The sequence below is a fragment of the Vanellus vanellus genome (assembly GCF_965231255.1).
Source record: "Vanellus vanellus genome assembly, chromosome: 1".
NCBI lineage: Eukaryota > Metazoa > Chordata > Aves > Charadriiformes > Charadriidae > Vanellus > Vanellus vanellus.
Window position 1 is genome coordinate 3,518,533 of NC_138905.1, and position 23,278 is coordinate 3,541,810.

Sequence of the window (23,278 nt, forward strand, 5' to 3'; positions counted from 1 at the left end):
AGATGGTGGAGTTTCTCTATGTTCCTGCTTATTCAGCAATTTCAATGCCACTTTTTCCTGCCTTCCCTCTAGGCTCGTGTAGGAGGGATGGAGTTCTCTCCAGGGATGGTCTACATCTCTCCAGACAGCCCTCTCAGCTTGCCAGCTATTGTCAGCATTGCAGTGGCCGGCGGCCTGCTCATCATCTTCATCGTGGCTGTGTTGATTGCATACAAGCGCAAATCCAGAGAAAGCGACCTCACCCTCAAGCGTCTGCAGATGCAGATGGACAACCTGGAGTCCAGGGTGGCGCTAGAGTGCAAAGAAGGTAAGGATGAGGAAGGAAGGCTGACACCGTGTCAGTGTTGGTAGAAGAGAGAGCTCCAGCCAAAAAGCTTTGAGCCGAAATATCACAAGCAAAAGGGGTATTGGACCCTGTGGGTATGGCTCAAGCCTGAATCTAATCTAACTTGGCCTATTTTCCCCAAGTCCAGCCTTTGTCCTCCCTGTCCTAACTGCATTTGTTAACTCACAGGCCAGAGAGAGCCTTGGCAAGTGGCCCTGGGGAAAAGCTGTGTTGTAGGAAAGGTGAGACTGCTCTTGTCCACCTTCTTCTTCCTCTCCACAAGTTGCTCCTCCACTCATACCTTAGTACTCATGCACGTGGGTCTGAGGGATTTTCCCATCAGACTGAGGGAGGTCTGGACTCTCATTGCTACGAGTTGTTCCTTTTTTGTGGCAGCCTTTGCAGAGCTACAGACAGATATCCACGAGCTGACAAGCGATCTGGATGGAGCCGGGATCCCTTTCCTAGATTACCGAACCTACACCATGAGGGTGCTTTTCCCTGGCATTGAAGATCACCCAGTCCTGAGGGACCTGGAGGTAAGACATCAACATCTTCTGCTTCTGGTTCTTCTCATGCCTCCATGTTCTGTCCTGAATGCAAGAGATGTGTCAGTGGTGGGGATGTGATGGCTTACAATGCTGTGTCCTACCAGGGGTGAAACAGCACCTCATTAAAAAAACAGGTTGAAAGGGGAAGATGATTGCTGCTATCTTAGATGTTAAATTCTGTTTGATCACTCATCTATTTGGAAGAGTCTCATAGATCTGTGTGCATTAGGTCTACTGTATTAAGCTCTTCCTTGGTTTCCATCCTGCTGGGATTTGTTTTTTAGACTGGATTTATTAGTTACTGCTGTGCAGGACCAGGAAAAAAAAGTCATATGGCAGAGCAGCATAGCTAGTCACTCTAGCTTTGCATGACACTGACACTACCGAGAAGCCTTTTTTCCTGGTAACATCTGTAGAAATAACCCACAGTTGCTGAAGGAGGTCCACCTTTGCTGCGCTCTATGGTTTGCAGTCATGTTTAGCCTGTCACGGAGTTTCAGAGTCGGAAGGGGCCTTTAGAGATCATTCAGTCCAACTCCCCTGCCAAAGCAGGACTACCCAGAGCACATCGCTCAGGACTGCATCCAGGCGGGTCTTGAAAATCTCCAGAGAAGGGGACTCCACCACCTCCCTGGGCAGCCTGTGCCACTGCTCTGGCACCCGAACCGTAAAGAAGCGTTTCCGTGTATTTGAATGGAACTTCCTATGTTCCAACTTGTGCCCACTGCCCCTCGTCCTGTCACTGGGAACCACTGAAAAGAGCCTGGCTCCATCCTCCTTCAGCCCACCCTTTAGATACCTGTAAGCATTAATAAGGTCTCCCCTCAGCCTTCTCTTCCCCAGGCTAAAGAGTCCCAGCGCTCTCCGCCTTTCCTCATAAGGGAGATGCTCCAATCCCTCAATCATCTTAGTTGTCCTTTGCTGGACTCGCTCCAGCAGTTCCCTGTCCCTCTTGAACTGGGGAGCCCAAACCTGGACACAGTATTCCAGTTGTGGCCTCCCCAGTGCAGAGTAGAGGTGGAGAATGACCTCCTTCGACCTACTGGCCACAGTCTTCCCTATGCAGCCCAGGATTCCATTGGCCTTTTTGGCAACAAGGGCACATTGCTGGGCCATGGATAATTTACTGTCTACCAGGACCCCCAGATCCTTCTCCTCAGAGCTACTTCCCAGCAGGTCCGCCCCTAACCTATGCTATACTAACCTATAACAGTCAGGCCAGAAAACCATCACATCAGTCCACCCATGCCCTGCCCACATCTGCCTCCTCTACCCCAGCTCTCTGCACCACAGTGGTGGGAGAGCCGCAAGACCCCAGCACTGTTGATGTCTACACACAGCCTGCATTACCTCAGTGGTGACAACGAGTTTGACAGGACCCCGGGTGAGGTCTGCCCATGCTGAAAAACTGCTTCAGGCTTTGGCAGATGGGCAGTCTCTGCTCTAGGGATACCTGGGCCAGAGAAGCAGGGGATACACCATGGCCAAGGCCAGGAAGGTTGTTGGCTGAACTTTCTGCAAAGTCTTTGGCAAGCTCTCAGCTTCAGAGAGGTTCTGGCATGGGCTGGTGAGAGTGCTGGAGGCCAAGACTGGGGTTGGTTGGCAGAGAGGAGGAACAGGAGCTGGCTCAGGCAATACCATGCTTGGCTGGCTGTGTAATCAGAGGTGCCCGCTCATCTTTGCTCGTTCGCTTCAGGACAGCCAAAATTCATCAAACTATATGGAAAGGACCATTAAAAAACCATGATATGTCAGCAATGAGGGCTTGTGGGAGTGGGTAGGGGGCTGAGTTACACATTGACTACTGTAGATATTTGCCTTTAGGGTGCAAGTAGGGCGGCCTTGAGCTGCTTTCCCTCAGGAAGAGTAGCTCAGCAGCTTCAACAAATGAGCACAAGTGACGAGGGGTGATGAATCTCTTTCTCACAGATGTATACACACACATACAAACACTTTCATCATACCCAGAGCTCATTTCAATCACTGTATTCATTAACCTCAGCCAGCTGACCACAGACTACCATCTGACCCCTATAGAGGTTTTAGCGTGGATGCTCCCACATGCAGATACAGAGAGAGATGCAGAGATAATGTTTCAATCTGCCACCTTTGATCTCTTCTTCCTTTCATTTCATTCATCTTTTTTTTTTTTCTTCCCCTTAATCCTCTGTAAAGCTTCAACAGCTCTTTCAGTGTCAACATATTTGGCTACCAACATATCAGGGAAGGCAGTTCCCATCCTGCTCCCTTCTCTGTAGCACCTAAAAGGAGTTGTTATTTATTGGAAAGGGCCCCAGCATAGATCCCGCAGCGAGCAGGTCTTACTTATTTCCAGTTCATTTGCTAATTAACTGCTTCCAGATGCAGTACAAAATACTTTTCTAGTTATTTTTTTTTTTTAATTCTCCATAATAACCTGGGGATAGACAATATTAAATGTTCAAGCAAGTGAGTTAAAAATAATTATTGGCAGGATGGGTGGCAGTGGTTGGTTGGTTGGTTGTCTCAAGCTATTTACTAACTAATTTATTTGCTGTATGCAAAAAGAGTTGAGAGCTCTAATTTCCAGAATGAGAAAGTAATGACTCTTTAAAGGCCCTTGCATTACTTGGTTGTTTAAGCATGCCAACTTATTTTGGATTAAAGTGCCAAATCTGGTTGGTTATTAATACATACATGCCTCAGTGACATGTGTTGCTCTGTGTTGAGATCCTCCAGCTTCCATGAAAGCTTTTTCAAGGGCTGGAACAGATTCAGCAACATGGAAGGATGAGTTTGGGGTTCTCTAGTTAGGCTCCATTTTTGTCTAGAGATGGGAAAGGATAAAGCCCACTGCAGTCTGTGAAGTCTGGAGTCCAGGGTCCAGAGTGGAGGTCCTAAATTGTTATATACAAAAACTAGTTCACCAGCCTCTCACAGCTGAGAAATATGTTGAGGCTCTTTGTCTCCAAACCATCTTAGCCCCCAAGCCCAGGGGGCCTACTGCAGTGGGACCTCCAAGACAGGTCCCAGTTCAGGTCATCCTCTCACACCTTCATCTATCTAGTTTTCCAAACCAAGGCCCTGCTGCATGCTCATCATCTCAGCCACTGCCTCACCGCATCTCTTCAGCTGCTCAAAACCTGACCCCCAGGCTCTCTCCCCCATTCACTTTCTTGCTGCCTCTTGGAGCTTCTTAAAGCTGAACTCTAAATCTCTGCAAGCAAGTTTCTCACAAGGATGAAAAAGAGTTGCTAGGTGGAGATAGAGTGAGACTTCAGTCTGACTACAGTAAAAATACAAGATGGTATGCTACCACATCTAGGCATTAGCAATCTCTTCTTGATGTGCTGTTCAGGAAGGGAAATACGGGGCTGGAAAACAATCATCTGGCTATGGCTAGGAAGCCTCTCAGGCTTCCTAGTCATTAGATGATTTATGGACTCTCTTCCTTTTGACAGGACTGCCCTGTGAAGGAGAAGGAAGGACTCACCTGCCTGCTAGATGCAGGACTTAAAAAAATTATTTTTTAATTGTTTCTGCTGTTTGAAGAAACTTTTCGCTTTTCCCTGTCTCAGATTGAACTTCTGCTTGATGTCAAAGTGCATAGTTGGAGGAGCTGGAGGGATGAGGGCAGAGAGGTAGCAAAGGGTGTGTGACCCATTTGGGAGAGGTCTCACAGTGAGCAGTGACTGAAGGGCATAAACTCCCTTTCTTCTTGTGCAGGTCCCTGGCTATAGGCAGGAACGGGTGGAGAAAGGCCTGAAGCTCTTTGCCCAGCTCATCAACAACAAAGTTTTCCTGCTGTCCTTCATCCGCACGCTGGAGTCCCAGCGCAGCTTCTCCATGCGGGACCGTGGTAATGTGGCCTCGCTGATCATGACGGTGCTGCAGAGCAAGCTGGAGTACGCTACTGATGTCCTCAAGCAGCTCTTGGCTGACCTCATAGACAAAAATCTGGAGAGCAAGAACCACCCCAAGCTACTGCTCCGGAGGTAAGGATGTCCGGGGCTGGAGTGAACTGGGCTGGGCAGCCTGTACCCCACTGTCTAACATGAGCATGCTGGTTGGGATCATCTTGGGAGGAAAGGGGAAAATTTGCTTGATTTTTGTTTGTGCAGTGGGGTGTGAAGTCAGGATGCTATGCAGCCACAGTTCACGTTACCCCATAGGACTGTCATGAAGCTGTTTGCAGAGAGGGGTGAATAAGGCAAGTGGGGCTGAATGAAGACAAAATCTCTCTCCCTTTCTGGTTTCCAGATCATTTAAGACTCCCTGGAGGAGTATTCATTTTCTTAGAGGACTCTTCTTTTCCTCCCAGCATCACTTCTGCATTTGCTTCCCTTTCAGCAAGTGTGTCTGTAGATCTTGCTCCATCTCCCTAACCAAAAAGTAGTCAACGATTAAAAGTTATAGAACTGAACTACCTCTAGATTTTAATATGGTCCTTCCAGAGAGCTTCTTAAGGGCAGCAAGAGCCCATGCCTCCTAATCCTTATTTTGGACTTTGTGTGCTTAAGATATCCATTTATACTCGTGTTTCCTTTTAACCTGAAAACTCCAATTTCATTGTGTAGAACCTATAAGTATATCACAAAGAACAGGCTGTGTTATATCCTTGGTAAGTCAGCTGCTGCCTTCTGCTGCCTGGGATGTGGACTGCCCTCTTGTGTTTTGTGTTCATGAGTTAACTATAGACACATGGAGAGTCTTCTTCAGTTGCACTGTGGGATCTTCTTTCTGTCCCCGAGCAATGGGGCTGGGAGCTTGTTGAAGCCAGTAACAGAGCTGAGCAGGACAATAGATCTGGTTTCCTACAGAGCTCAAGTTTGTGCTGGTGCTTCTTGGCCAGGTGTAAAGTCTAACCACCAGCATTGTGTGGGAACCCTTGAATTAGAAACCTATTGCTCTGGAATTAATGTGCTTTCCCTGCCTAGGGAAATGCTGCCTCTTCTCCCTTTAGGATCACATTCATCTCCTTTTCCTAGTCTGGACCCAACCTTCTGATTCAAGGACCCTAAGTAAAATCAGGAGGAGTCTTCTGGAGAGGAATGGCCTTTGCCACTGCTTGGAGCCAACTTTGAGGAGCCCTCAGCTGATTACGATGGATGACTTGAGCAGGGAAGAGACCTCTGGTACCTGCTGGGAGGCTTTTCATCTGGCACACAGCCCACTATGGAGAACCAGCAAAAAAAGGGAGCAGAATGCACTTCCTGGCATTCAGGGCAGCAACGCCAGGGGCAGACACTGGACTTTGCTTTGGTGTCAGTTGACTCCATGATGTGATTCCAGCCCTACAGCCTGGCTGGTGACCTCCCTCCAGCTGTCCCCAGGCCTCCTCTCTGTGCTTCCCCTCTGATGCTGGATGGCATCAGTTGGAGGATTAGGGAACCTAAAAAGCAAGCTGCAGCCTTAAGCGACAGCCCCTGGGTGGCTTTGGTGATAGCTGGGACAAGAAAGCCCTCCAGGCAGGGACTCTGACTTTCTTCTTGAGCAACACCAGCGCATGTGCTGGAGTCAACACAGGTTTATTCTGTGCTCCTGGTGTCCACACTACACTTACAGGTATTAGTCGGTCCTTCTGTAGGAAAAGTTCACCCGGAAGGCTCGAGATGGATTTTTGCTTGGTTGAGGACAGAGTGTTCAAGGGCAAAAGGATGAGCTCTGTGGATGCACCACATTGACACATTGAGGAGTATAATCACTCCCAAATGGGAGATAATCACTCCCAAATGGGAGATAATCAGTGCCAGATAACTATTCACAGGTGATTTAGGTCTGTCTGCCTTAAGTATTTATATAGCCTACTTGTCATATGGCCTAACTCTGAGCTCCTCCTATTGGATGGATTTATCCTCTCTGAACTTCTCTGAGAAGGTTCCCTTAACATTGTTATCCCCCTTTCACTGATGGAGAAACTGAGAAACAGACATACTGGGACTTCCCTAGTCACAGGAGAATCATTAGGGCAGTAGGGATCTGCCTGAAGGTTTTCTAAATCCAAAGCTAAAGTGGAGAACCTAGGATGTGCTTAATCCTGATGGTGTCATGCCAGACTTTCCATGGGGTTCAGAGATCTGGGCAGTAAGATGGACAAAGACAATCTTTTGACTAGCCCGTTGATACAACCAGTATGATTAACTCATTTTCAACTTGTTTTTTCTCCCTGGCTGATTTTAGGACAGAGTCTGTGGCTGAGAAAATGCTCACCAACTGGTTCACTTTCCTTCTGTACAAGTTCCTCAAGGTAAGAGGAGCAGCATCCTTGGCTGAACAGCTGCTTTAATACATTTCTTGATGAGGTTTAGTTGGGGCAAAAACTTACCCAGATAAAAAGGAAAAGGCTTTTTTCTCCAGAGGGTGGTCACTGCCTAATGGTAGAGGGCCTGTTTTCTGATCCAAGGAGAACAAAGAGGGACACTTTGTTAGAGAGGAAGCTTGTTCGTCTTACTCCTATAGAGGTGGGATCTAAGGGTCAGTGCTGAAACACAAAGGATTTCAGAGCCTGGTGGAGATCCATATTGAAAATGCTCTCCTTTTACTAGCAGACTCAGATCTCCATCACATGGTGACCCATATTTTCAGTGCATAGCGGCTGGACTTCTCCTACCACACTAGTTCAGAGGCAGTACTGAGGCCCAGTGCCTCCATCACACCCAGTGCCTCCATCCTCCTTAGTTTGAGGAGGAGGAGACTGAGGGGAGACCTCATCACTCTCTACAACTATTTGAAAGGACACTGTAGAGAGGTTGGTGCTGGTCTCTTCTCACGGGTAATTGAAGCCATTCCCTCTCGTTCTGTCATTAAGCTCCAACAGGGTAGGTTTAGACTGAACATTAGGAAAGAATTTTTCACAGAAAGAGTGATCGGGCATTGGAATAGACTGCCCAGGGAGGTGGTTGAGTCCCCATCCCTGGATGTGTTTAAGGGACGTTTAGATGTGGTGTTGGGGGATATGGTGTAGGGGGGAACTTTGTAGAGTAGGGTAGATGGTTGGACTTGATGATCCCAAGGGTCTCTTCCAACCTAGACAATTCTATGATTCTATCTCACCCAGTGCCTCCATCATATTGAACACGCTTTAGCCACACCATAACCAAATCCCTGCTTACTTTAATTTAGGTCCAAGCCCAAGCTCTTCTTGGCATATGGCTGCCTCACGCCTGCCCTGGGCATGGCCATGCACCCTCTGAGTACAGAGGACTGGACGCAATACACCGTGTAAACCCCACTGCCCCATCGAGAACCCAGCATGGGCTAAGGCCATTGTTGCTTTGTATCCTAGTGGGAGATAGCATTGGCTTTGCAGGAGAATCACCAGCAAAAGAGTGAAAAGACTTGAGACGCCCCCTGTGCCCTCTCCTTCCTCCTGGAGGGTCTCCTTGGGGTGGTGTGTAGTGAAAAAAAGAGGCTTTCAGCCTTTGAGACCTGCCACTGACTGCTGGCTGATGGGCATTTCCTCTTGGGGACCCACGTGGAGCCTCAAGCATGCTAATCTCCAAGGCACCAAACTCGGAGACAGCATTTTTGGAAGGAGCCGGGCTCTGCACCTCTCCCCCACTCCTAATGCAGTCGCTAGATATCCTTACACCTTACAGCCCCCTTTGGACAGAATAGCCACCCTCTGCCTGGCAATTCAAGGCTTTACAAATCAATCCCATTCCCCTTGAGCCCTCCCCAGGCACAACCAGTTCAAGGATGAACGCATGGGAAAGTTTTGAAGGTCCCTGGAAGGTAATTTCAGCGACTTCAGTATCAGATTCCTGCTTTCAGCTGAAAGGAAAGGATATAAGGAGGTGACTCTCTAAAGCGCTGCTTTTATAATAGGCTTTTTTCCCCCCACTCAGCTACTTGTCTTCTTGCCTTAGCCTGAACAGAGGCCTGATAAGGGCAAGAGACAGGCACACAGAAGCAATATGCTGCTGGCAGATAAGCTAATTAAGTGGGAGACAGGTGTAGGAACTGAGAAAGGGGCCACTTTGCTTCAGATTATTAACTTGTTTTTGCTGGGATTTACACCAGAGGAAAATGACCTCGCTCATTGAGTTGGGACACGCTTGCAAGAGGAGAGGGCAAGGTGGGGAGGAGGGGAGGAAGGATGGAGAGATGAAGGGGAAGGGAGGCAACAGAGGAAAGCACGAGGAGGGGGGCCTGGCAGCAAATGTGCGGAGGGAGGGCGGCCCAGGAGGAGAGGCTAGGAAAAGCGGGGGGAAAAGGAGTACAGCGAGGGTGAATGATGGGAAGGAGAAATTAGGGAGAGGTGTGCTTTGCTGGCCTGGCCTGTGGGTTGCTCGTTGCTGTCCTATGCTGGGCCCCACACATCTGACATCACCGATGCAACCGTACAGATCCGGGGGCACATCTCCCCTTGGTCATGGGCTGCTCCTGCCTGAGCATCCCTATTTGCCTCCAGCATGAGACTGTCCAGGGAGACTGTGGACTCCGAGAGACACCTGGGAGGGGGAACCAGCAGTCCATCTCCCTTTCAGACCTGTCTCCAGGTCCTCTGGGACGCATCCCATCACCTGCTCGCCTGCTGATTCCTACTGATGCATCTGTCTCGAGCGGTTGGAGATGGCAAGCCGTGGCAGTCATTGAGATGTTATGTAGGTTGGGTTCTCACCTCTACTCCTCGTGTTTCACCTCGTGGTTGTCTCTCACCCCTGCAGGAGTGTGCTGGCGAACCTCTGTTCTCCCTATTCTGTGCCATCAAGCAGCAAATGGAAAAGGGTCCCATTGACTCGATCACTGGGGAAGCCCGGTACTCCCTGAGCGAGGACAAGCTTATCCGACAGCAGATTGATTACAAGACACTGGTGAGTGCTCTGAGCACACATTCCTATGGCCTTGTCCAGCCTCTTCTAGCAAAAAGGGATTTAGAGAAAAGAAGCCATTGATGGGCATGCTGACCCTCTGGGACAATTTAATGTTGCAACCCAGCAAGGTACCCTGCTAAAGGCTGACTAGTTGCATCCCCAAACACAGCAAGGTTTGTGGTTGAAGCGTCTGCTTGCAAAGCATATTTGCAAAGACGGCTGCTTCCAAGTTACTTCCGTTAGGCCCTGCCCCATGCCCAGAGCATGTCCAGCTCCCCAAAGGCATTGCCTTTTCTCTGAAAACATCTGCACTCGTTGTAGGGTAGACTGAAGGTGCCAATCCTTCACTATTGATCAGGTTAGGTGAGGTCCAGGATCATTGGAAGACAAGCATGAACCTTGCGTCACGAATATGCCTGTGAATGTGAAGATGATAGATACGGGCAATTAACTTTGTTCCGTTAGACAAAATACAAAACACTTCCTAGTATCTACCCCTTTTCCCTGAAGTGATGCCCACTTTCCAACATCCCTCTGAGTTATAAGTCAAAGGCAAGAATCTTTCTACAGCAGAAAGGTGGGGTTATCACTGCAAGTTGTCACCACCCTGAGCTCTTCCCTGGCAGGAGTGTGATGTCCATGGTGGTGTTTCTTCCTCCTCACTCTTGGGACCACCCGGGGGTACCTTCATCCCCCCTCTCCCCACCGCCCGCTCCCTTCTCCCTGGTGCCCAGCGCCGGTGGCAGAGCTGCCCAGCGCCCAGCCCGGGCACACAAAGGGCTGGTGTTTGCCGGGCAGTGCCTGCCCGGGGCTGCAGCCCTTGGCCATGCGGGGTGTCCCCAGCGCTGAGCTCAGGCAGGTCGGGCATGAGCCCTTGGCCATGGGACACTTGTGATCAGAGGCACAGCCAGCTCAGGGCACGGCAAGCCCAGAGCTGTCCTAAGATCCTGTGGTGTTGGGTCACTGCAAAACCCGGGATCTCGTGCAAGTGACAGCAAAAATGCTTTTTATGAGGCTGTATTACAAGGATCTTCTCTAGAATAGTCCTCACCAGAAATAAAAAAAATAATAAATAAAAATCTGTTTCTCCAGTGAAGACTTCAGTATCAAAGAATATGTTACAGGTACGCAGTAGAGCGACCTATTAGGTCTTCTCTAGAGCTAATGCAGCCATTCCTCTTGAGCAAGCACAAGTCAAAGAAAAATGAACTTGATTTAAAGATTTCAAGGGAAAGAAAATTAATTCCTGTCACTGAGTCACTTGCTTCAAAATGTAGTTGTCTGCATGGTGAAAGATATATATTGCATATGTCCAGCTTTAGTCTACTCTGAGATTACATCCTTTTCCCGCTTGATTAAAGAGCATCAATTAAAGAGCATCAGGTATCTCTTCTTAGTGTGTTTGTGGCCTTTCATTTGTTTCTGGATACACTAAATCCACTGAACTTCTAAGTCTCTGTGGGATGAAGAACACTTTCCAAGTCTTCAATGATCCTTGTAATTTCTTTATTTCCCATGTCTTTGTTTCCAGAAAACACCAACACCAGATTTTAGGGTGGGCAGAAGACGCTCTGAGCCTATTGGATTATTTTATTTGCACCTTCAGTTGAGCGACATTCATCTCACTTAACTTTAGCTAGCTTTGAGAGCTGCGTCCAGTCAATGTTACTTCCTTGACCTGTCTTAGATCTGAGCTCAGGTGGGCTGACGCTGGAAATGCCTGCTTTCCATCAGTAATTCCAGACAGTCTAGAGCTGAGCTTTGACTCAATCCAAATCTGATGAGGGGGTAGACTTTATTCTTAAATAAGACCACAATTTTATTTTTGCGTATTAAAAACGTGACTTTCCTATTAAACTGGCAGCGTAGGGCTTCTTTTCTGTTACGTGTGGTTGTCTAGCAATTTGGAGGCCTGATCTCACATGGAGAGAGTGAGAGAAAGGAAGAAAAATGCAGACACAGAGTGATCACTTTCACCAAAGGAAATCCCTCCGATCCTTTTAGGCTTGATATAAAGCAGACAGCAAAGGGTAGTAATTATACATCAGCCTGAACAAAGCTCTCCTCCATTCCCTTTGTGTTGTTTGATGTTAATCAGCTCTCCCTCTTACATCTCAAGAGCAGACAAATATATCCCGATAGGAATCTCAACAGATTTACAGAGATCAGCTTCGGTGAAGGAGATTAAGCAGCAGCAGAATATGAATAAGATTGTTTTTCCTTTCTTTTTCTCTTTCTCTTTATTTCTGTTTTATTTTGCCCTTCCTTAAGCAGCCTGTCATCTTTTATTAAAAATATATAGTAACGAAATAAAGCAAGAACTGATTAAGTATTTGTAATATAGGAATTCCCTCAATGTCTCCTGCTCTCTACCAAATGCACCTGGTCACCGCTGTGAGTTTGCAGTGTGCGTGGCTAAAATTCATTGGGTTGTTCACGTTTCATGAGTGCTAGGTGACTGCTTGACTGAGTTAAATCACAATTCCAGCAGCGTGTCACATATTGAAACAGGCTGTTTATTGTCATTATTCCAGGAAGACAAGCCCGGGGCTTCTTTTGGAAGCATTTATTCTTTAACCTTCATTAATCATTACCAAATATCTTAAGTCATGGTTTCGAATATGGTTTGAGTGAAAAGCAGATCCAACAAAATTGACTTATCCAGCGAGAAAAACAGAAGACAGAACACTTTCAGACATCTGGAATGACTGATTTTACAATACGCACCTCATTCACTAAATTTAGACTGGTTTGGACTGATTTCTTTCCAAACCAGATAGCTCCAATTTACTCTCTGTCCTACAGTTCTCCAAGGAAGCAGCCTCAATGTCCTTGGGTGTTTGCAGTCTGTAACAGTCTCTGTACTTACAAGAGATTTTTCAGTACAGTAGAAACTAAGCTAGTTACAGATGTGATTTGCTAGAATAAATGTGTTGCAACTAAACAGTAGGTCTTCTCCTAAGCTGTATACCTCAGAGAAACACCCTCTTGTGTTAATGTCTTCGCTAGCGGTCGGTGCTCATCATCTCCAGTCTGCAGTGTTATTAAAAACCCAGCTAGATTATTCCGTCTATGAGAGATGGGAAGATCTCGTCCCTGCTGACTTCCATCTGCCTTTGCCAGAATCCATGATTTTTTAGCCATTCACCAAACTGGAGTCCAGATGCAAAACCTCGCTCCCTACTGCCACTGCTCTTCTGTCACTGGGAGATGAAAGACCATCCACCTCCTGTGTCAGCTTCATTTCAGTTGACACAAATAATGCAGGGGAGCAAAGACCACGATATGTGTTGGAAGCTGTCAAGAGTATTGGCTAATTAGTGCTTGGGGGTGGTAGGAGGGAGCTGCCCAGTACATCTTGAGCAGTGGCATGCTCTGCGTGGTCCCTGCACACCTCGTCGGCTCCAGTGCTGAGAACCTAATTGGATCATCTCTCCTGACAACATATTCCAGATGGATAAAGATGCTTTGAGCTGCCTTTGGTTAAGGGCTTTCAGGGAATTTTGGTGGCAAGGAGGAAGCCACCACCAAGATCTCCCACGCTTGGCCTCTTTGGGGATCTTTCTCCTCCTTGCTCACCGCCAAGCCTTGCTGTGTGCTAGCTACCTTGGACCTTCTAGAAGGGAGAGAAAGATCTGCCCCCGCGACAGAAAACACAACGATGTTCTGGTCTCAGGACAGACCACTCAAACACTGCAGAGAACTCAGAGCCAGGGTCCCCATATGAGTAATCACAAGCTGTGCCTTTATTGTTTAAATACCAGTAATTTGTAGTGGAGATCAGGGTTTAGCTGTGCTAAGCATTGCATGTATGTACGCACTTAGAGACGGCTCTCGGCTGGAAGGGTTGGCAGATGAAAAAAGCCCAAGGATGTAGGAAAAGGTCAATAAACACAAATCCAGTGACATGCCATGCCCCAAGGTCACACAGAGTCAGTGGGAGACGGGGCTCGGAGATTACTACTTCACTGACTCCCAGTCCTTTACGTGTTGACCCCACAACTGGTGCCATCCTTATGCTATGCTGACACAGACCTCAGCACATGAGAAAACAGCAATGCCAAGTGCTGGTGTCCTCTCAGCGGAAAAACATTGAGCATCTCCTCAAGTGCCACTGAAACCTCCTCTCCTATTCACCCACCTTGCTAAGTCTGTCCCACAGGGCTCAGAGGCAGGTGGGGTGGGTGATGGAGCAGCAACACCGAATGCATTCAGGAGAACTGCATCCCAGAGCTTCCCTTAGAGTGACTGATCATGCAGGAGTACAACACAGGTCATCTCAGGGGTCTCTTCCCCACCAGTTGACATCAAAGGTTGTGTTTGACATAGGCAGGCAGCACTGCAGGAGCAACGGGATTAGTTCTGTTTTACGTTGGTTGTCATGAGGACAGCCCTGGGTGAAGCACAGGGCAAACCTCACTTTTCCAGGGAGACTGGAGCATCTGAACTCTGCTAAATGGATGAAGCTAATACTTAGAAGCTTTCTGCTGGTCACCTCCTACCAGGGACAATCTATAGAAAACTGGGGAGGGAACAAAGGAAACCCTTGGGAAGATTCCTAAGGAAGTGATAGGAATCTCTTGCTCCATTGCAAACACCTCATTATGATTAGGAGCTTCATTCGTTGGAAGGGGAGCAGAGATTTTCAATCTGTGGCATAAAGATGACTTCTATAGGGCCCACGACAATCTCCAAAGAACAGACATTTAGTGTGTGCAACACAGGTGCACCCTGCAAAATTCCTGAAGTCTTTGTCCTGACAAAAGTTTAGTGGTCCACAAGAGAACAGTTGAAAAACACCAACTGGGAATTCCTGTGAAGCCTAGGGCATATATGTCAAAGCTACCATGCTCTTGACTTCTATAAACAATAATTGAATTCTAAACTGTTGAAAGAAGCCTCTTGACTGTCATTGAAATGAACACACTGGTGTCCAGGAGTTGGTGGCTACTACCAGCTGCCCCCTCTGTGCTTGAGACCACCAAGAGCAAACCTCTCCCCACGCAGCCCTTTGAGATATTGCCTTCCCTGCTCCTTCTTCTTCCGGCTGAGCTGCAAAGAGGAAAACAAAGACTACTGTAATCAGAGCATGAATGATCATGGCTCACCCAAGCAGAGTTTTTCTGCCACCTTCCAAAGTTGGCACACTGTGAAATTCAAGGACAACCAAGTCATAAGAGCAAATCGCCATTGTCAGCTTCCATCTAGATGGTGGTCTGCATTGCATGGTGGGCACTGCAATGGTGGGCACTGGTCAGCATCTGCAGGAGATATTGACCCTTTTGGACCAGCAGCTAGATGCCTAGTAGGGTAGCCCAAATTATTTTAGATAGCATTAAGTGCTTCCATGTGAGGAACTGAACTGAACCCCTGGTGTTTGCATCACAGCTGAATCACCACAGGTCTTGCCCTGACTGGCATCAGCTCAGTCCACCTTAGCTGAGCTCAGATCAAGGGAGAGAGATCTGCAGAGTAACTTGGTCTCCAGAACCATGTGTGACCCCCGTAACACCCTCAAAAAAGCTGCCCTAGTCTGCCATCACTGCTTCATTTCCCTACAGATGTGTAATGGGAGGGGGGCAACTAATAACCACAACACTGGATGTATTTCAACAGTGCTTTTTATGTGTAGTTCTGTGATCCTTTGAGATGAAAGATGCCACAGAACTGTAAATCTGTGCCGTTGTTATTATTATCTGAATTGATGCTTCTTCAATACTCCTGGAAGTGACATATAAATAATGGCATTATGATCTAATCAATATCTCGTATTTACATCTCCCCTTTCATCCAGAAAGATCACAGAGCTCTTTGTAAGCAATATCTTTATAAGTCCCTCTTAGTTGAGCATAACAGCACCAAAGGGAGCCTGGTGAGCCAATATATAATTATACTGATATGATTTCACCCAGTTTCAAGCCACTTTGAGATCCCACTGCATCTTAGTAGGTTGAGATGGAAAGTGATGGAGAGTCCAGTACCTATTGTGTAATACAGAAGGGAATTTACAGTCAAGCTAGAATTTGTCTAAGGCACCAAAACTAACATGTCTGCACTTGTAAAAGTGGCACAGAAACATTTAATGACCGTATATAGCCAGGAGCATTACTGAACACTCCTGCCAAATGCAAAGGTGCGCTAAGTTTATAAAAGTTTATAGACTTCACACTCCTGTAACCAGGAGAAAGAAGAATTCTCAACATAGCGGTGGCCAAGAGTTAGTGGGCAGATTGCGGTTGAAAACTGTGTGTCTGTGTTTAAGGCATCCCTCCCTCCCTCACCACCCCATATGCTTTGCATTTACTCTTGGACAGAGTCTTTGGAGAAAATTACATTCTCCTTCTGAGAAATGAGAGGCCTCTCTAGTTGGGTCGATTGTCTTGTTCTATGCATGAAAGAAAAAGGTTTTGTTGTTGTTGTTTTGTGTTTCTTTTTTTAAGAAGTCCTGCATTTCAAATGAATAACGGTCTTCTGAGAAGGGTCTTGGTCAGTCCTGTGCTGTGCAGAAGAGGGACAAACTTAAGTCTGAGAGTTTGAAGAGCACTTTTACCTGAATTGTCAGTCATGTGGCAATTCAAGGAGGCCACTAGTGAATTAGGTCACCTTGCCAGCTCTCTAGGGAGCAGGAAACAGATCCGAGGCCGAGGAAAGCTCTGGAGAACCCTTTGGGTATCAGATCAGCCCCAACCAGGGTCAGGCTTAATTGCATTTTTAATGGTTTCTATGAAAAGAGTGTGTCAATGACCATCATCTGGTACCATTTGGTGAATGCCATTTTTATTGAAAGCATCAGAACCTGAGCTGGTACTCATGGGCTTTCTGTTATCAATATAGCAAAGACACCAAGGAGATGAAGCTCAAATATAAGGGGCTGTCTCCATGGGCTGTTCTACAGAAACAGTGGTTTCCCCTCACAGACACAAGTGGTGGGAGACACAAGTTCAGAAAAACGTTCACATCAGTCCCCAAGTCACTGGTTGTAACACTGGGAGCCCACAGCACTTAGCTGAGAGCCAAATTCTGGGTTGCCTTTAATTCACTGGGCACAGTAAAGGGTTGAGAGCAACACAGGCATGGATGGATGCAATCCCCTTGTGTGAAACCAGATCTCTGTGCCCTCTGAAAGAAGTGAATGCTCTTGGTACACATTTCCCATGTTATTGCACCCTAGATCCCTCTGGCTTGTGGGATGCAGGGACCTACAAGAATGTGGCTGCCTAAGGGTGGCCACAGGGTGCCTGTGCTGCTGTCAAATGCAAAGGGTCTCATTGCATCTCTCTCAGGTCCTGAGCTGCGTGAACCCCGACAACGTGAACAGCCCTGAGATCCCGGTGAAGATCCTGAATTGTGACACCATCACCCAGGTCAAGGAGAAGATCCTTGATGCCATCTTCAAGAATGTGCCCTGCTCCCACCGGCCCAAAGCTGCTGATATGGACCTGGGTATGTGAGTGCACAACGGGCCCTGATTGTCCCTGGGTAGGGGGGACAGGGGAGGTGGGAGACAGCCATACTTGACCTAGACACTGTTTGTTGGGGCAAGTGCCAGGTCTCCAGACTGGGTGTACCCCTGGTGCTCGTGCAAGGCAGAGCAGCAGCAATGTCGAGAGGGCAGAAGAGAGTGATTAAATTGATACATGCGCTCCTGGTTTATGAAATCTTTGGCCTTGAGGACTTAAAATGACCAGTAGCCATCCTGCTTTTCTGCCCACAGAATTCAGCTTGGACAAGGGTATGGAAAAGGCATGACTGAGGTTGTTCTCGCTGTCCTGCCAAAGACTCCCGGAAAAAGAGTACCAAATGCCCAGGGTGATATTGTCAGCAGTGTTCAGGCTGCAGAGATTTATTCCTAGCTCTTCTCTGAATAGTGAGGGTTTGGATTATATATATCTTCTTGCTGAGATAGCCACAGCCCAAGCAGTATTAATTACTCATTGTGCGGACACAGGAAAGGGGATGAAGTGTCCTCTGTTCAGTGGGCTGCATCCATCTCACCCCTGGCTGCTTCTCCCTCCTGCCAGCACCCCACCACCACCAGCAGGGCTGGGAGGTGATGCTCTGAGGTTTCCTTTCTGCAGAGGACTTGGAGGTCTTCAGGAAAAATTAGTCCTTCTGTTAATTTATTCGTGAGTTTTTTTTTTCTCAGTGGTTTGCTCCTTTGTGCATCGCTCTGCTTGGAGGGTGGAAAGAGCTGCACCGGCTTTGCTTGCATTTCTCGGCAGTTGTGTCTTTGATCTATGGGGCATACAAGGAGCTGTACAGCCCAGTGCAGGAGTGCCTCTGAGGCCAAAATCTATTTCTGCCCAAAATCTGGAGCAAGGATGCTTGGAGGAGTGAGATGTGGGAAGCTGGGGTCCAGAGGCAGATGTGATACTGCACCTGGAGGCTACTGCGAAAGGATACAGAAAAATCTGCTCAGGGCATTGCCGAGGTGTCTGGTGGGGAGCTGGGGACTGTATTGTGGCTGTATCTGCCAGAATTTGCCCTCAGTGACCTTCAGTGAAAGAGACTTGAGTGGAAAATGATGGAGTCTATAAAATCCAGCAAAGTAGAAGAGGAACCAAAAGGAGAAGGAATGGACTGACGCCAAGAAACAATTCATGGCAATAATGGAGGCAGGAATGAGAGGTCAGGGAGTAAAGTTAAGTGTCTGTATGTGTGTGCGTACGTGTAGGGGAGGAGGGGATTCCTGACAGAAATTGCAGCAAGATTCCTGCTCATGAAAAGCTGTTAAAATAACGAAACAAGCTGCCAAAACCAGCAGCAATAAAGAATAGGTCTTATACATCATCAAGAAAGGACCCAAGATGATTTTGGAGCTGCTGTGAATCAGGAGGGGAGTAGTGAGCGCTCGGGTGAGCCTGAGGGCAGGCAGGGAAGGGAGCCAGGGCACAGGAGACCAGAGGAGAGGGGTTTAAAGCCATATCCCTTGACCTGTCTGGTGCTGGGTGGTGGCCACAGAGCCTGTTATGTTCGGATGTCAGACTGAGTGCGAGTGGGAAATAGTTTGTTCTGCTGTGGGGATGAACGACGCATCCATACTGGGAGGCAGGGATTTTACCTGCATGTTGCAAATACCAGGGATAAATTGGATTCCGCAGATTTTACCATCGCTTTAACAACTGACAGATACAGAAATGGGTGTGTGTGTGCAGGGTCTCAGCTGGAACCTGAAATTTTGCAGCCAGGACTGTTGTTTTTTAAGAAATATTGACCTACTGAGTGGTGCTGAGGACCAGCAAGTTCCAGAAAGTATTTCGGAGCATGTGCACCCCTTGGAGAACAGACTTGTCCGTATTGACAGGAGGCTGCTTAATGAGCAGCTGTTTGGCCAATAGAATTGATGGTGCAGTTGGGGGGAAAAAAACTCAAAACAAAACACAAAAAACCCCTCATCTAACAGAAGAGTCTTGCCAGCAGCACTGTAGTTCACAGAATCATGGAATCATGGAGTTTCAGAGTTGGAAGGGACCTATAGAGATCATCCAGCCCAACTCCCCTGCCAAAGCAGGACTGCCCAGAGCACATCACTCAGGACTGCATCCAGGCGGGTCTTGAAAATCTCCAGAGAAGGGGACTCCACCACCTCCCTGGGCAGCCTGTGCCACTGCTCTGGCACCCGAACCCTAAACAAGTTTTTCCGTGTATTTGAACGGAACTTCCTATGTTCCAACTTGTGCCCATTGCCCCTCGTCCTGTCACTGGGAACCATTGAAAAGAGCCTGGCTCCATCCTCCTTCAACCCACCCTTTAGATACCTGTAAGCATTAATAAGGTCTCCCCTCAGCCTTCTCTTCCCCAGGCTAAAGAGTCCCAGCGCTCTCCGCCTTTCCTCATAAGGGAGATGCTCCAATCCCTCAATCATCTTAGTTGCCCTTCGCTGGACTCGCTCCAGCAGTTCCCTGTCCCTCTTGAACTGGGGGGCCCCAAACTGGACACAGTATTCCAGTTGTGGCCTCCCCAGTGCAGAGTAGAGGGGGAGAATGACCTCCTTCGACCTACTGGCCACAAGGCTCCTAGTTGCAGGCTCCTTTAGCACAGCGGCTAATGAGGTGGGAGGAGCAGGGCTGGCATGGGTGAAGCAGGAACAAGAGGATATGCACATCCAGCCACAGCTCCAGCCCAGCCTCTCTGCAGGAAAAGATGTTTGTTGGCACCCGGCATCCTTCGGTGAGAGGGAAGGCAGCAAGGGGAGAGCAGAAAGCGCTGCTGGTCATTAGAAAGCAGCACAGAGCTCTTGGGATCAACCTGCCCCAGGCTGAACGCTCAGAACTGCAAAGGCGGTTGGATGAGCCCGGCCAGTCCCTGCTAAACAGTAGGTCAGAGCAGATGACTATAATCTGGCCTTGAAATCGATGGTTTTCTAAACAGCAACACCGTTTTCTACTACCATTACAATTTTCTAGGCTTTCTGTCCATACTAAGGCCAGATTGCTCACGTGGAAGAAAGCAAACAAGCTAATGAGTTATTTTGAGTTGTTAAATGCAGGGTAGCTGCAGGGAGAGTGACTTGTACGTGTCGCAAATGTCATAATGTTTTGCAGTTACCCAGACAACTCATGGAGGGGGTTGTCGGCTGAAAGCACTTATTTTGGACACCCTGAGGTTACATTTTAGTCCCAAACCCAAATTGCAGCCCTCTGAGTAAAGGCTTCTTTCTGCAGTGGCTATTTTTGTTATTATTATTTTTTAAAGCCCTCACCATAAATAAAATAGCCCATCTTTGGGAAAGCATTAGGGTGTGAAGATCACAAAACAGGAATTTGGCTTCATGCTGAGGCATTCACTCTTCCCTGTGTTCCGGTTGCTTTTTGAAATGGACTGCTGAGGTGATGGGAGCTGCGAGGTTGACTGCCCTACACTCAGCGATGCTGTCCCAAACTCATCGTGGACCATGCCAGGGCAAGCTTTCACCGCCTCACCATGGTGCAGCTCTGGGATGAGGGGTTCAACCTTTAAGAGCCATTTAAAGTGGGTCTAACTGTAGTATATACACAGTGAGGCAGACAAGTTGCATATACAGGACAAAATATTTCTCAGGCATCTTCCATCTATACATTCTGATGTTGACTTTATTTCTTATCCCCAACCACGGTGGTCCTTTCTCCGTCCCAGAAACAGAGCAGAGTTTCTCCTCTCTTCCTAGAGGTCATCGCATACTAAACATTTACCCATTTTTGTTTCCTACCCACCTGGTTGTACTGGTACCCGCAGCATACAGACAAAGGGTTTATTCTCCTATTTCCTATGCCAATCTGTCTCACATGGAAATTATTGGGACATGAAAAAATACTCATAGGATTAAAAGCAGCCCCCCAGCTCTTCAGACTAATCCTTCATGAGCATGGCAGATGATGGAATAGGCATCAAGCCTGGGTAAGCCATACGCATTTGTTCCACATGCCATTGCTGCGCACAGTCAGCCACAGTTTCGCAGACCTTCATGGGAGACTTGGGGTCTTCAGGAAAAGGGTGGGAAGCACAGTACATGGCATGAACAGTGGACTGAAATGGATTGTGTGCATCGTCACCTAGAAGTGCCTGTAAAGGATGGGATAACTGATGGTGACTAGCCCAGATGAAGGCACCTAGAATGAGCTGGCAGGTCTTCCATCCACCTGGGGATTTCAGTTGCCCCTGAAAAACATTCTCTCTGCTGCACTTTTCTCCCTTGTTCAATGGGTATCTTCAGGGTGACCCAGATCAGACAGATGGCACGAGGGAGGTGTAGCATTTTCTGTAGGATTTGAGGTGCAGGAGGACATCTCCCCATCTTCCATCTCCCCATAGACCTATTCCCTAGCCAGGCATTGCTACAGCTCAAAGAAACACCTCTTTGTCAAAAGCCGCTGGAATTTCCTTTTCCCCAGTCAAGTTGAATGGAAAGGTTGTTTCTTAAAAAAAAAAAAAAAAAAGGAAGAAAAAAAGAAAAAAAAAAAGAAAGAAAAAAGAAAAAAAAAAAAGAAGTAATTCCTGCGTGCAATAAAAAGATACACTATCTGCTGAATGAAATATAAAGGCTTCACAGCAGCTGTCTCCTGAGTTTGCATTTACCGCTGCTCCTGATTGGAAGGCTTGATAAAGATAATGGGATTTTTTTACCTCCCTCCCCCCCTTGCTCCTTCTTTCCGGAAGGTGGAAGTGTAACAAATTGGATTGGAGTATGTCTCTCCTTTGTGCTGGCTCGCAGAGGAGCGCGCAGATCTGATGAGAGAGGGGACAGGGTGCTGCCAGCGAGGACAAAGCTGATGGTTTTCACTTAGTGCTGTGAATATGGATGTCAGGGTCACCTTTTCCTCCTTTTCTCCCTCCCTTCCCATTCCCTTGCTCACAGCCGTGGCATTTCCTTGCAGATCGGTGTGTGACCACCTCAGCTGGCACTTGTGGAGAAAGGGACCGTGCAGTGCTCCTTTGAGACTAGCAAGAGTTGGGGGATCACAACTGGGGGTCCTTTCCCCGTCATCGCTCGGATGTGTGATGAAGTGATTTGTATTCGGTCAGGGCAAATGGGCTGCAGAACTGAAGCCAGATGCTCTGAATTTGCCCTGCAGAGTGTTTTCCCCTTTGTCTGGCTCAGGAGTGGGTCTTGTGCTGAGTCAGACTGGCTCTTCCTCGCGTGGGCCCCTTTCTGCAGGTAAGGGCTTGGTAATCCCCTGTGTCTGTGCAGGAGCACAAAGGGCTCGAGGGGGCATCCCATGATGTCCGCAGCTCCCCTGGAGCAGAGGGAAAGTTTCTGCTGGCTGAGGACCCTGTCCAGCCCTTGAATACACAGAAAGCGCACCTGTGCCTCCCCTTAATATCAGAGCCAAGTGCAACACTGAGAACTTGTGCATCCCTCCCGAAACACTACGTGAGTGTGTGTCCTTCTCCAGAGATGAATCAGGAGAGCAGAGGACCATAGGGACACACAGAGCCAAAGTCAAAGAGACACTGTCCCCAAGAGGCCACGAGGAAGACACATAAGAGTCATAGAATCACAGAATGGTTAGAGTTGGAAGAGACCTTAAACCTTAAAGATCATCTGGTTCCAAGCCCCCTGCCGTGGGCAGGGACACCTCCCACCAGCCCAGGTTGCCCAAAGCCTCATCCAGCCTGGCCTTGAACACCTCCAGGGATGGGACAGCCACAGCTTCTCTGGGCAACCTGGGCCAGGGGCTCACCACCCTCATAGTGAAAAATTTCTTCCTGATTTCTAATCTAAATCTGCCCTCTTTTAGTTTGAAGCCATTCCCCCTCGTCCTATCACTACATGCCCTTGCAAAAAGTCCCTCTCCAGCTTTCTTGTAGGCCCCCTTTAGTTACTGGTATGTTGGATAAGGTCTCCCCAGAGCCTTCTTTTCACCAGGCTGAACAACCCCAACTCTCTCAGCCTAAAAGACACACTCAGTGACAATTAGAAGTGGCTTTGGCACTCTGTGGGGCACTTTATGAGACCCCAGCCCAAACTTCAGCATTTTATGCTCTTCCAAGCAATTTCTGGGACCAGTTAGCTCCAGGAATCTGGTCCAGTTGGGAATGAACAGAGAGTATCACCCTCAGACTTCACAAGGATGATGTACGTGAGGATCTAAGAAGATGGAGTAAATGAAGGGCAGTTCAGGATCCGT

At 48.0% G+C, this 23,278-nt stretch overlaps 1 protein-coding gene across 1 annotated transcript in view; it reads left to right on the forward strand.

The window, feature by feature from the left end:
* Positions 1-23,278, forward strand: part of PLXNA4 (plexin A4) — a gene marked incomplete at its 5' end in the record, with an annotated part of 458,703 nt that overhangs the window by 411,563 nt on the left and 23,862 nt on the right. The window contains 6 exons of the mRNA XM_082479239.1: positions 73-307; positions 722-864; positions 4,582-4,850; positions 7,036-7,102; positions 9,525-9,671; positions 16,955-17,114. Of these exons, the coding sequence (XP_082335365.1) occupies positions 73-307; positions 722-864; positions 4,582-4,850; positions 7,036-7,102; positions 9,525-9,671; positions 16,955-17,114 (1,021 nt within the window). The remainder of the gene's footprint in view (positions 1-72; positions 308-721; positions 865-4,581; positions 4,851-7,035; positions 7,103-9,524; positions 9,672-16,954; positions 17,115-23,278) is intronic.